The 14,304-nt window shown below is 41.4% G+C and overlaps 1 protein-coding gene across 1 annotated transcript in view; it reads right to left on the bottom strand.

Moving 5' to 3' along the window:
- Positions 1 to 10,510: 10,510 nt before the first annotated feature.
- The window catches only part of IL6 (interleukin 6), a 4,127-nt gene continuing 333 nt past the window's right edge, over positions 10,511 to 14,304 (bottom strand). Inside the window, 4 exon segments of the mRNA XM_007447442.1 lie at positions 10,511 to 10,681; positions 11,964 to 12,110; positions 12,947 to 13,060; positions 14,167 to 14,304. The exon segment at positions 14,167 to 14,304 is cut by the window's right edge and continues 21 nt beyond it. Of these exon segments, the coding sequence (XP_007447504.1) occupies positions 10,511 to 10,681; positions 11,964 to 12,110; positions 12,947 to 13,060; positions 14,167 to 14,304 (570 nt within the window).

Genomic DNA, 14,304 nt, shown 5'->3' with positions numbered 1-14,304 from the left:
ACAGCACAGTACCTTGAAAAGTCCAGTAGTACCAGCTATATAACCACTGCTTTTACACTTGTTTCTGGACATCCTGGGCTTGAAATAAAGATACGGTACTGCTGTACTCTATACAGTATTTTACAGTAAATTGCACAAAAGCACAACCACTTGTAGAGGACGCACACACATGACAATGTATGCCAGACATGTGAATAACTTAGTTCATTGGGCATGTGAATGCACATTCGCATCTTTGAAAGTCTGCAACTTGAATGTTCGTATGTAGGGGACTTACTGTACTCAAAAGATCAGGCTATTTATTACAACTGAAAAAATGTTCTGCTTTTCGACAGAAGCATCCCTGTTTGGAGGTAACAGATGCCTTAATGTTCCGTTTGAGTGGGGGAAGGGTTATGGGGCAAAAAGTAATTACTAGAAATGAAAAGAACACCAGTTTAATATATGAAAATATTATCCACAAAATTACATTGGAACTCGGAATATATGATTAATATCCATTGTGCATTCTAGAGTCTTAATTTTAGTTTGGTATTCTATTTTTCCTTTATGAATATTATTTCTTCGTGTCCCTGTGGGGAAATGGAAAGCTGGTGGCAGTGAGAGATGGCTCACTGGCATGGACTCTGCATGATGAAGATGTGGCCTTGCAAATTGAATTTGGGGTTAAGAACTGGGAGTACCTGACATTAGTACATATTCTGCTTCCAGGAAGATGGAATAGACATACTTTCTCCATCCCTTCTACTAAATACAGTTAAGACCCTGCGTGTTATGTATAAAACAAACATAAGAAGAAAAGTAAAGAAGTAAAGTAAAGAAGTAAAGTAAAGAGAAGAGGCAGACCAACCATGGACCTGAGGATGTGAGGAATGACACAGTGGTGAGTTCCCTGGGTTTTCTTTTTGCCTCATATATTTCAGACTCAATACTGGGGAAGACAGCAGCCCAGAAAATGCCAATGGGTGCAGATAAAAAAAAGTCCCAAGAAAAGCTTGAGCTCTCTAACCAAAGGACTAGGGGAGGGACTGTCTTGTAAGGCAGAAGACTTTTAGATAATAACCACTAGACTCCAGTCAAATGTCACAGAGAAAGAAACATCCTACTACCCCTCCTCCATCTGCAACCAAGTGAGGAAACTAGACTTCCACCGTCATGAGGCTTTAACGAGCCCCCCAACAACCCTAGTGGAATGGTGTCAAACAAGCTAAGTGGGGATCTGGGGCTTCCATCTCTGCAATGCAGTAATGAACTGCCTTCCCCCCTCCCATCACCCCAGCCCTTGTGGTGTCAGTGGACCACATGGGGAGCCTGGACTTCAACTCCCACCTGATGTAAGGAAATGGCTCTTCCTCTCCTCGATAGGATGATGTCAGAGGGGGCCTAATGGAGAGTCAGAACTTTCACCAACACTCAGTGATAACAAGCCCACATCCATTCCTCACCATGTCAGTGTTGTCCAGATGGGGAGCAGTAACGAGGCACCCCTCTCTAGCCAGCATGGTACCGGTGGAGGCCTACTGGGGAGCCTGAAGTCCCACTCCTGCCTAGTAGTAACGAGGCATCTCCCACCCTGGGTGTCAACCAAGGACAAATGGAAGACCTAGACTTCTTTCCCCACTTGAAAACTAAAAGACAAAGAAAAATTCTTAAAAACAGCTAGAGGGAAATGACATATTACCTATGGAAAAAACCCAATTTGAGTGGCAAGCAGATTTCTCTTCAGAAAGCATAGAAGGGAGTGACACAACATTTTTCAAGTGCTGAAAGAAAAGAACTGTCAATCCAGAATGTATATCCAGTGAAAATATCCTTCAGGAATGAAGAGGGAATCAAGACATTCCCAGATGATGAAAAACTAAGAAAATTTGTTTCCAATATACCTATCCTAAAAGAATGGCTAAAGGAAGTTCTTTAAACAGAACAAAAACGATAAAAGAAGGAATCTTGGAACATCAGGAAGGAAGAAAGAACATGGCAAGAGCAAAAAAAAAAAGGATGAATACAAATAGATTTTCCCTTTACTCTTGAGTTTTCTAAATTACATGTGACTGTTGAAGCAAAAATTATAACTCTTTAATGTGGTTCTGAATGTATGGAGAGGAAATTATTAAGATAATTATATTATGAATGGGGGAGAGTAAAGGGATGTAAAGAGAGATAAAGTTTCTATACTTCACTTGAACTGGTAAAATGCTGACACCAGTGGACTCTGATAAGTTAGGTATATGTAACATGATGAATGCCTGGAGGAAACACTAAAAGAACTGTCAAAGTGTTTCAAAGAGAAACACTCAAAAATTCTATAGGTAAATCAAAATGGAGTTTGAGGAAATGTTCACGTAATCTACCAGAAGGCAGGAAAAGGAAAACAGAGAAACAAAACTACAGAGAGAGTAAACATAAAGTAAAATAATAAAATGGAAGATTTAAGGCTTAACGTATCAACAATCATATTAAACGTAAATGATTTAAACATACCAATTAAAAGATGGACACTTGCACAGTGGATTTAAAAAAGTTGTATATGTTGTATAAGAAACTCAATTTAAATTGTTCAAATGATATATGTAGGTTAAAAATAAAAGGATGGAAAAAGATAAGCCTTCAAACCTTAAACAAAAGAAAGCAAACTGGCTGTATTAATATCAGATAAAGTAGACTTAGAGCAAAAAAAAGTACCAAGGACAGAGAGGGACATTATATAATGTGAAAAGGGTCAATCCACCAAGAAAACAGTTATCCCAAGTGTGTGTTCACTATGTAACAGAACTGCAAAGTATATGAAGCAAAAACTAATGGAACTGAAAAGAGAAATACATAAATTTATAATTCTACTTGGCAACTTCAACATCCCTCTCTCAACAACCAATAGAACAACGAGAGAAAAAATCATCAAGGATATAGAAGAGCCCAGTCACACCTGTTGATTGGATCTAATTCGCATATAAAACATTTTTCCTGACAACAACAGAAAACACATTCTTTTCAAGAACTCTTGGAACATATACCAAAATAGACTGTATTCTGGGTCATAAAACAAATCTCAACAAATTTCGAAGAATTGAATCATATGTTCTCTGGCCACAATAGTATCAAACTAGAAATGGATATCAGAAAGATAACAGATACATCTCTAAACACTAGGAATCCAAACAAGATACTTCTCAATAATCCATGAGTCAAAGAAGTCTCAAGAGAAATTTAAAAATACATTGAACTGAATGAAAATGAAAGTGCAGCATATGAAACTTTGTGGACAAAGCTAAAGCAGTGCTGAGAGGGAGATTTATAGCATTAATGGTTACATTAAAAAGAAGTACATAGATAGTTTGTGGAAGTTATTCATGAATGGTAATACAAAAGGGCAATGGTAGAGTGAGAACTGAGCTTTTAAGATCCTGGGAGACCCTACACCATATGGACAATGTCACCAACTGACATGAACTCTGATTAAAGACCTGGGCATCAAGAGTAGCTGTGCTCCTTAGATATTCTGAATCTGCTCCTATCCTGCATGATTACATTGCTTTCTGCATGGTTTTTTTTTAATTTTAAAATTTAATTTTATTTATTTTTTATATAGCAGGTTCTTATTAGTTATCTATTTTATACATATTAGTGTATATATATCAATCGCAATCTCCCAATTCATCGCACTACCACACAAGATTGTCTTTTTTTTTTTTGTGGTACTGGGCCTCTCACTGTTGTGGCCTCTCCTGCAAACTGGTTCATCTGTACCATTTTTCTAGGTTCCACATATGTGCATTAATATACGATATTTGGTTTTCTCTTTCTGACTTACTTCACTCTGTATGACAGCCTCTAGATCCATCCACGTCTCTACAAATGACCCAATTTCGTTCCTTTTTATGGCTGAGTAATATTCCATTGTATATATGTACCACATCTTCTTTATCCATTCGTCTGTCAATGGGCATTTAGGTTGCTTCCATGACCTGGCTATTGTAAATAGTGCTGCAGTGAACACTGGGGTGCATGTGTCTTTTTGAATTATGGTTTTCTCTGGGTATATGCCCAGTAGTGGCATTGCTGGGTCATATGGTAATTCTATTTTTAATTTTTTAAGGAACCTCCATACTGTTCTCCATAGTGGCTGTATCAATTTACATTCCCACCAACAGTGCAAGAGGGTTCCCTTTTCTCCACACCCTCTCCATCTGCATGTTTTTTTTAATCCTAAGAATAAATTGGGAGTTATGTTATTTAGAGTATAGGGTAAGCTGCTGTAACAAAGATATCCTCAAATATGGTTGAATAAGATAGAATTATATTTCTTTATCATCTAATGATCCATTGATTATTGATGGTCCAGGATGGTGTGTCTATTCATCTCCATGAGGTCATTTAGTAATCAATGTTCCATTCATCTCTGCTCCACTAACCTCTGGGGCTGGGCTGTTCAGCAGAAATTTCTGTAGTGGCTGCATAGCACAGGGAGATCAGCCCAGTGCTTTATGACCACCTAGAGGGGTGGGATAGGGAGGGTGGGGGAGATGCAAGAAGGAGGGGTTATGGGGATATATGTATACGTGTAGCTGATTCACTTTGTTATACAGCAGAAACTAACACATCATTGTAAAGCAATTATACTGCAATAAAGATATTAAATTAAAAAAAAAAAGAAATTTCTGCAGTGCTGCAAATACATTGTATCTGCACCACCCAATATGGTAGCCACTAGCATGAATGAAATTGGGGGCCTTCCTTTTCAGTGTTATATAATTCTAGCAAATTTAAATCTAAAATTAAATGCACACAAGTAAATACTGTGTACCATATTGGACATTGCACCTATGGATATTGCTATGTTCTGCATGATTAAAGCTGATTCACCACAGTATTTTTTTTCTAATCCACAGAAAGGTGAAAGACAATGGAAGGCAAGTAATATCTTTTTAGGTAAGTAAAAGTAAAATTACAACATCAATTTTACTCACGTTTCATTGGTGAAAGCTCAGCCATTGTTTCGGGGGTTTCCAACACCATCCTGAGGTTCGGTGATTTACTAGGAGGGCTCCCAGGACTCAGTGAATATGAGTCACAGGACTCATACTCATGGCTATGATTTATTACAGCAAAAGGATAGAAAGCAAACTCAGCAAAGGTCAAAGACACATGGGGTGGATTTTGAAGAAATTAAGCACGAGCTTCCAATAGTCCTCTCCCAGCAGAGTCACACAGAATGTGCTCAGTTCTTCCAGCAGTGAGTTGTGACAGTATGTGTCTACCAGGGAAATTCATTAGCAACTCAGTGCGTGAAGTTTTTAGTGGGGTCCCCTCTGCTTAGCACGTGTTTAAATGTCAGATTCTCAAAAGGAAAGCAGGTGGTTTGAATAAACGATATGGTTTGTACAGGTTAGGCACTCTAATCATTTGGGGAAAGTTTTATATCAGTGTGGGGAAATTTTACCAGTCAAGTTCCCAGATGCCAGCCAAGGGCCATGCCTGTAAGCAGGCTTTTTAAAAGCCTTTTCTAAAGTCTTGGGCCTGCCATGTTCTTTTTTTAGCACAGCCATACCTACCTGCAAAGGAGAAAGGGAAATATAGCCTCTAGATAGGTAGCCACATGGCTAATTCAAACGCTATTACTGTGGACGAAGTGGAAAATGGATTTGAAAGGATAACTAGCAGTCTCGGATGGAATTTACACACTGTGACTTTGCACAAGTTGTTTAGACTCTCTGCTCCTTTGGTTAATACATGTGCTTCTGAAATAATACATACATTGAACTGTGCTTGGTGCACAGTAAGTGCTCAATAGCAGATTATTATTATCATCATTATTATTAGTCTATTCTTAGTCTTTTTTTTTTTTTTTGGCTGTGCTGTGCGGCTTGCGGGAGCCTATTTCCCAGACCAGGGATCGAACCCAGGCCCCCGCAGTGAAAGCGCTGAGTCCTAACCATTGGACCCCCAGGGAATTCCCAGTCTATAGTTAGTCTTATTATTAGCCTATTTATATGGGTTCATTTATCTCTTCCTCTCTATTCTTAACCCAAATAGAAACTCAGAATTTCATCAGGAGTGGAATCTGGACTGCTGCCTTCCTACCAGCTTTCTCTCTTGCATATTTGGGGTTATTTTCATAGTATAACCTACGTGTCTCAAGCCCCTAGCCTTTGGAGATCATCCTTTCCTTTAGCATCCAAATATTATAACCAGTATCCGCATCCCAAGCCAACTACAGGGAATTCAAACTTCTCCCACATCTTCCTGAGCGTTCTTGATTTTCTTTTTAAAAATTATTATTTTTTATTCTTGATTTTCTTGGTGGGGTCTTACATGTCCTGATTGCTGCCTGTCACTTCTTGCTTTGAACTCTTTGGTTTCTCCTTGATCACTTCTCTGAATCTCCCTGTGTTTTCAACCTTCCATTGTCCATTTTACCCCCTAAGGTGGACAGGAGCCTCCCTTCATTCTTCAGAGCTGGACTAGCACAAGGCTGCCATATATTTGCTTTATGTTGGTGAATAAAGCTCATGGAAGGTTTATGAGTAAAGGAGGAGATAAATGAAAATTTGATATTAGATATCACAGTGTCTGAAGTTCTTAAGTCGTACCTTGGGGAGCACCCTCTCACCTTCTCTCTTTCTTGCCTCTTACCCTCTAGTACTGTTTGCCATGTTGCTGGAACCCACTACAGAAAACTAGATCTCTTCTAGATATCCTCTATAATACCTCTGGATCAAAGCCTCCTTACCCCATGCCACAAGAAGATGATGAAAAGTCCCTCAACATTTAAAAAGCAAAAGCAGGGACTTCCCTGGATGTCCAGTGGTTAAGACTCCTCGCTCCCAAGGCAGGGGGCCTGGGTTCGATCCCTGGTCAGGGAACTAGATCCTGCATGCTACAACTGAAAAGATCCCGCGTGCCGAAATGAAGATCCTGCATGCGACGATGAAGATCCCGTGCAGCCAAATAAATAAATAAATATTAAAAATCAATCAATAAAAACCCAAAGCAAACAAACCAAAAAACCCCCAAATCAACAACTCTAAGAAAATTGCTCTTTATCTTTCTGTTATGTTAACATTTTAATTTAATCCATCCTTCATGCTCTTTTATCGTTTAGACCCTATTGCTTCTGCTTCAGTTCTACGACTTCTCTACTGCTTCAGCTATTGTCAAGTCCTTCAGTTCCTCTAACATGTTCTCTTCAACCTCTGAGCCTTTGCACATGCTGTTCTCACTGCTTGAAACACCTTTCCTTCCTGTCCAAGTGGCTGAATCCTATACATTCTTTTAGTATAAGCTTAATTGTCTTTTATTCTGGGAAGCTTTTCCTGAACCCTCTATTTTAGATTAGACTCTCCTATTGTGTGCTGTCTAGGAGCTGTTATTAGTTTCCTAGTGCTTCTATAACAAATTACCACAAACTGTGTGGCTTAAAACAATAGGAATGTATTCTGTCACAGTTTTGGAGGATAGATGTCTGCAGTCAGAGTATGAGCAGGACCATGCTTTCTGAAGGCTCTAGGAGAGGATCCTTTCTTGCCTCTTCTGGTGGTTGTCAACAGTCCTTGGTGATCCTTGGTTTATAGATGCACCTTTCCAATGTCTGCCTCCCTCTTCACATAGACTTCTCCCCTATGTGTCTCTCTGTGTCTCTTTCATTCTTATAAGGCCCACCCAAATGACTTCATCTTATCTTGATTACATCTGCAAAGATCTTATTTATAAATCTTTTGAGGCGGAGGGCTACCTACTTATGATGGTAGCACACATACTTAGCATACAGCATAGGAATTATTTCTTTAAATTGTTTTCCCTAGACTGTAAGTTCCCTGAGAGCAGAGACCTAGTCTGTTTTATTAACCATTATATCCCCAGGGCCTGGCAGAGAATCTGGCCCATTGCAGAATCTCAGAGAATATTTGAATAAATGAAAACTCTCAGATCCAAAATTCTCTGTATTCTCCATTTAACTCCTACCTCTTCCCTCTCTCAAACCTTCAGCGTCCTCTAGAATTTCTGAAGCTTGGTGAACAATCACCAGATCCTACTGAACTAGCTCCTAGCTATCTTTTGCCAATGACTGCCATTGCCTTCTCTCCTCTAGGCATTATCACCATCCTACTTCATCTCCTCCCTGGACTACATTGAAGGCCTCTGGTATGTTCCTCCAACATTCTCTTCCAGCCTCTTTCCCATCCATTCCCCACACTGCAACTTGAGTGATCATGTTAAAATGTAAATCCCAGATGTCATTCTACTCCTTAAAATCTGTCAAGGCTTTCTCACCACAAATGGGATAAATTCCAAATTTATATGGCTTTTATAAATTATATTTTGGTACTAATATGGCTTTATATTAATTTGGTTTCTGATGCTGTCGATATTCTGGTCCCAGGCTCCCTCTCCTTCCACTCTCAGCTACCCTGCTTCTCATTCTTTATGCCCTGGACATAATGTACTTTTCATGGTCTCAACCATAGTGTGCTCTTTGTTGGTTCAAACCATTGCACATGCTGTTCCCTCAGACTGGAATTCTCTTCCCACCCATCTTGGCCTGGCTAACGCCACATATCTTTCACAGCTCAGCCCAAACTTTTCCTCCTCAATTAAGCCTCCATGACTGCCCTCCCCAGGCTTAGTTAGGTCCCTCTGCTATTGGGGCCCCTAGTATAGGTTCTCTGTGTGCCTCACATTTCTCTTTTGTAAACTTCATCACATTTACATACTTTATTCAACGTCTGTCTTCCTGCCATAGCGTAAACAACACGAACAAACATGTCTACTTGTTCACCCACGCATCCCCAGCATCACCTGACTTATATATGGCGCTCCAAACATTCTCGTTTGAAGAGTGGATGTGTTGGCTGACTGCTATTTCTCTTTGTTTTTTGATTTGGCTCTAATTTTGGGACGCCCGCTTGTGATGCATGGTTTCTAGAAAACAGAGTATGTGGTTCTTCTCTTGCTTGACGCCTCTCAGTTTTTGACCCCTGTGGACTTTCCCTTGCTCAGCAGAACTCCTCTCCTGGAGGAAGACATCCGTGGTGGTTAGGGTGGGGAAAGCTTTATTAGAAGACAGAGCTTTTATATGGCTGGGGCTTCAAGGGGGAAATCTTTGCCAAATTCCCAACATAGCGTTGATGTGGGACGTAGGGCCGTGGGCACTTACCCAGATTGTCTCCCTCACCACCACTCTCAGCGGGCGTGAGAGGAGAAGGCAGACAGGGAATGTTGCTGGTGGGAAAGAAAATGGAGGGAGGTACACAGGCGCCAACTAGTCGCTGCCTCCTCTGGGAGGTCTTAGAATATTTCTTCCCAAGTCTTGCTAGTTTTTCCTTAAGATAAAGATTCAGAAGTGCACAGTAATTTCCCCACTCATTGACCAACAGCATGTATCCTTAAGAACGGGTGTGTCTTAGATTTGATTATTTATTTGTGGTTTCTTCATTCAGCAAGGGTTTATTGGGGCCTCCTATGTTCGGGTTCTGGGCCATGGGCTCCAGATGCAAAGATGAATACAATAGAGTCTGACTTCTTGAGGAACCCCATGCTGGATGGAAAGAAAAATCAACCTATTTTAAGATGTGATACAATGTGGTCAGTGCTGTGATAGACAGGTCTGTGCAGTGTTTGAGGAACCCAGAGGAGAGAGGCGGAAATTCTAGTTATTATTTGGAAACTTGCACATTGCTGTGTCTTCTGCAAGTGGTTGCACCATGTTGAAGGCTTTTGATTGCATCTTTAAATGTATTCCGCGTATCCTCTTGGGATTTTCTACATCATCTCTCAGTTCCCTGGGGGGTAGTGTGACCTAAAGGTTAAGAGTAGGGAGCCTGGAGGCAGGTAGACCTGGATTTCAAATCTGTGGTTTACCTTCCAGCTGGTGACTGAGGGAATCATTCTCCCACATCCAGAAAAAAGTATGCAAATGCAAGGATTAAATATGATGCATGCAACACATTTAGCTTGGTGCCTGACAGTCAGTAGGTGTTCAATCATATCTTTCTCCAGGTGACTGCACCTTTTCTTTTAGTGGTGGTGGTAGCGATGGAAACTAGTTTATACTAAGCTTCACAGGACACACAGAGGTTTAGTTGCTAATATTTTTTAAAAAGGCCTTTATTGGTATAAAAACAATTTAAACATTATATAAATACAATATAAATATTTCTTTTAAAAATATGTATAAGTTAGCATTTTTTTTGAGGTAAGCCTACACATTCCAAGAAATGATCTGGCTCCGAAACAACAAGGATATTCAAGCCGCATAGCCATTTTTACGTTACTTTTTCAAAACAAGTACATAAAATATTTCAAGAGGCACTTCATAAAAATATAAATATCACTTACATAAATTAACTCGATATCACATATTTAAATATCAATAAATTAAAAATAATTAAAATAGTGTCCTAACGCTCATACTTTTAGTTCTTCATAGAGAACAACATAAGTTGTGTGCCCAGTGGACAGGTTTCTGACAAGAGGAGGGAATGCCCATGAACTACAGCAATCTTAGGTGCCCCAGCTACTTGATCCGAATAGCCCTCAGGCTGAACTGCAGGAAATTCTCAAGGCTTCGCAGGATGAGGATAATCTTTGTGTTCTTCATCCAGTCATCGTTCTGTGACTGCAGATTATTCATCAGGCTGGCATTTGTAGTTGGGTCAGGGGTGGTTACTTCATCTGGATTCTTTACCTGAAGGGAACAGAAAACAAAACGAATTGTTTAAATACTGAACAGATCTTTTGCAGTGGAGAGATACTCTGGCCTGTGGGGAGATGTTCAAATTGGGGTGAAGGAGCGGATTGGGGCCACCTGCATTGACTTGCCCAGATAGGGGGAGGTGCCTCTCCTCTGAGCCCACAGAGCTTAGGACCCGCTCACAGCAGCTGAGCTCTAATCTTTTTGCTGCTCTGTATCCGTTAGACCATAAGCATTCCATGGGTAGCCATAGTATCTTACGTGTCTTCTGTTATCCTAAACAGTGCCTGGCGCGTAGTTGGAATTCAATAGATAAATGAAGAACTTTGAGTTAAAGGCATTTTAATAGGTTCTTCAGGGAACTCTAATACTTTTCTCTGGTTTTGCTCTCACCCAGTCGTCCCGCATCTGTTAAGAGTCCACTGCTCTGAGGGCTTGAAGAGGACTGGGCAACACCTCTCAATGGACCCACTCACATGGAGCTAAGTAATTGTGGAAGGCCTTGCACCTCCAAGTGTGATCCTGGAGCACTGCAGCCTCAGCATCACCAGAAGCTTGTTAGAAATGTGAGTCTCAGGTCTCACCCCAGACCTGCTGAATCAGACTCCGCATTGTAACAAGATCCTCCAGGAAGCTCTTGTGCACCTTAAAGTGGGAGAAGCACTGGTTTAGGGAAACCTGGTTTAGCCCTGGTTTAGAAAAGGCAGAGGCAGGATTAGCACCCATGTGCCTGCTTCTCAGTCCAGGGCCCTCTCTTTGCACTTTGGCTCATCCACAAATTGTGCCATCAGGCCTCCACCATGTGGCATTTGAATGGCTAGCTGGTAGTGACCAGAGCTCTTGGTACTTGTGCTTTCAGCCTTTAGCCATTTCTCTGCATTAACTCTTTGGCAAAAGAGTAAGGGAAAGGAGTTGAAACTACCATAATAACACGAATGTCAATTGGCAATATTAAAATAATTGTTGTGCTCTTTGTTCTGTTATGTGCATCACTATGTGAGGTTGAATGTGCTTCCTTCTGCATCTACAGGTATTTTTTTCTTATTTCTTAAGCTCTTAGAAGTTGATGTTAAAACCCTCCCCATTTAACAGAGTTTTAAATACAGTTATTGATGTCTTTTGCAGAAGAGAGCAAAAAGAAAAAGTTTTAACTATCAGGAAATATTTCTCAGGTCCTTTCCGTCACACATGGCCATCTCTTTTGAATTGGCTCTGCACTGCCGAGTTGTCTAGGCTGCTTTCTTTGAGCCAAGTGAGGGGATGAGAAGACACCCACCTTTTGCCTCAGGATCTGGGCCAGTGCTTTGATGCTAATCTGCACAGCCTCGATGCTTCCCTTATCACCCTCATACTCGTTCTGGAGGTAGTCCAGGTATATCTGATACTCCAGAAGACCGGTGGTGATTCTCATCAAGCAAGTCTCCTGAGGAAAGGTGGTGGGAAAACTGGTTATTGCTAGGAAGATGTAATCGATTTTAAAAGTTAAAATTGCTCTAATTCAATAACTTCTCCGTCTGCCCCTCCAGGGAACTTCAAGTACTTCTTAAGCATCATGTTTTGAGACATGATGCTGAAGCTGCAGTGCTCCAGGATCACACTTGGATGCTCAAAGCATCATGTCTCATGTTTTGAGACCTGTTGTTTAAGGACAGCATCAGCTGCCCCATTTAAAATATCTGGACAGTGAGAGGCACCGCTTCATTTTCCCCAAAGCCCACTAGATGCTAGATTGTGGCAAGGGGCCTTCCTCTGATTCTCTCCATAATGCTCTTCCCTCTGGCTGCACTCCTGCCCTTGTCAATGTCGGGCGGAAAGCTCCTTTTATGAAATAAAAGGGCTGAAACCTCCTTTTATGAAATAATCAGAAGTCAGTGGAGGTTATGTCACTGTCTGGCAGGAGAAGGGTATAGAGAATGACCTCAGCAGGGAGGGCAGGGCTGGATCCTGCCAAGGGCAGCCAAAGAGGAGAAAGGTCCCTGCACCAACTTACGCAGGATAAACTAGCTAAACCTGTGGGGTTTCCTAACATTTGACTGTTGTGAAAATTCCAGCACAGAGGGGCTATCTCTGACCAATTTGTTCAAAAATAAGTTGCCTTTAATAGCGTTTAAGTTGGGCTCCTCGTGAAATTTACATGATACTCTTCACGTTTATCCCCTTCTTGATTACCTGCCTGGTCTATATGTATACAGACACTGCATGCAAGACGGAGAACTTTTTACTAAGGAGTAGCTAAAAGTGAACGTACTGCATTCGTACCTGATTGAACCCAGATTGGAAGCATCCGTCTTTTTCTGCCATTTTTGGAAGGTTCAGGTTGTTTTCTGCCAGTGCCTCCTTGCTGTTTTCACACTTGTCATACTTCTCACACATCTGGGAAAGAATATCAGAACCGTTATCGTATAAGTGCCCCTAAAGCAAACACCACTAGAGGGCTGATGCCCTCTGGCCCTCATGGCCAGGAAGTTCTCTAAGAAAAGTGAAGTCACAATCCGTTAGCCTCCAGGCAAGCAAGGTCTACAGGAGATGAGCACACTTGGGTTCAATTCTAGCCTCACCTGTGACTTCACGTTTATGACCTATTCCAAGTCTCAGTGTCCCTATCTCTCCAAGTTGGGGATAATGAAATACCTCCCCTGTAAGTTTACTGTGAGGATAAGACACAATATCTTTATAAAGTGCCTGGCACACAGTAGGTACTTAATAAATAACAGGAATTTTTGATGATAATTGGGTGAATATAATTTGAGCCATAGAATGTCCCAGCTGGAAGGACCTTTCAGATCATCTAGTCCAATTCCATAATTTTACAGATGGGGCCCAGAAGTGGTAGAGAATTTGCCCAAGATCACAAAGCTTGTTCAGCAGAACCAGAACTAGATTTGGGGCTCCCAATCCCCTCTCCAGTGTTCTTTCCTTTCTACCGAAGCAGAGCCAAACTACCTTACATTTAAAGCTTGGGAGCTGCTTTAACGTACCTACGATTTTGCCACTTCAGTGGGCTATCAGGTGTGCATTTTATATGCCAGAATGACTTTGGGGAATCCCTAACCACTGAGCTGGCGTCACCTAAAAGAACTGTGACTGTCCTGAGAAGCTGTACAGTCATTTCAGGTGGTGATTTTTAATCCTCCCAAAGTCCGAAACACGAAAAAGATTGACAGACCTTATTTTTTGGTTGTGGAAAAGGAAGTCCTGAGAGGCAGTGTAACCTTCAGCTCACACCAAGTGTGGAGCTGAGAATGGGCCAGGGAGCATGGATCCCAGCCCCACTGTAAATTCTCCAAGAGGAAAAGGAACTACCTGGGACCAGCAGCAGAGGAGAAATTACAGGACACAGTCTGCCCCTTTGGCTTCAAATCTAAATTGCCTCCAAACCCAGCAAAGACCTCCCAGTGCAGATCCTCCCGTCCACATCCAAGGGCAAGGAAATAGATGCCCACACAGGCCCTCCATCACCCTCAGGCAAGCCTACCTACCTCCTTTCTCATTGCAGAGATTTTGCCGAGGATGTACTTAATGAGAGCTTCAGTTTTGTCTGGAGAGGTGAGTAGTCTGTCTGAAGTGGTATCATCTTTGAAATCTTCTCCCAGGGGTCCCGGGGTAGGGAAAGCAGT

Source organism: Lipotes vexillifer, unplaced genomic scaffold (assembly GCF_000442215.2).
Source record: "Lipotes vexillifer unplaced genomic scaffold, Lipotes_vexillifer_v1.1 scaffold474, whole genome shotgun sequence".
NCBI classification, from domain to species: domain Eukaryota; kingdom Metazoa; phylum Chordata; class Mammalia; order Artiodactyla; family Lipotidae; genus Lipotes; species Lipotes vexillifer.
This window is presented reverse-complemented; position numbering and strand designations above follow the sequence as displayed.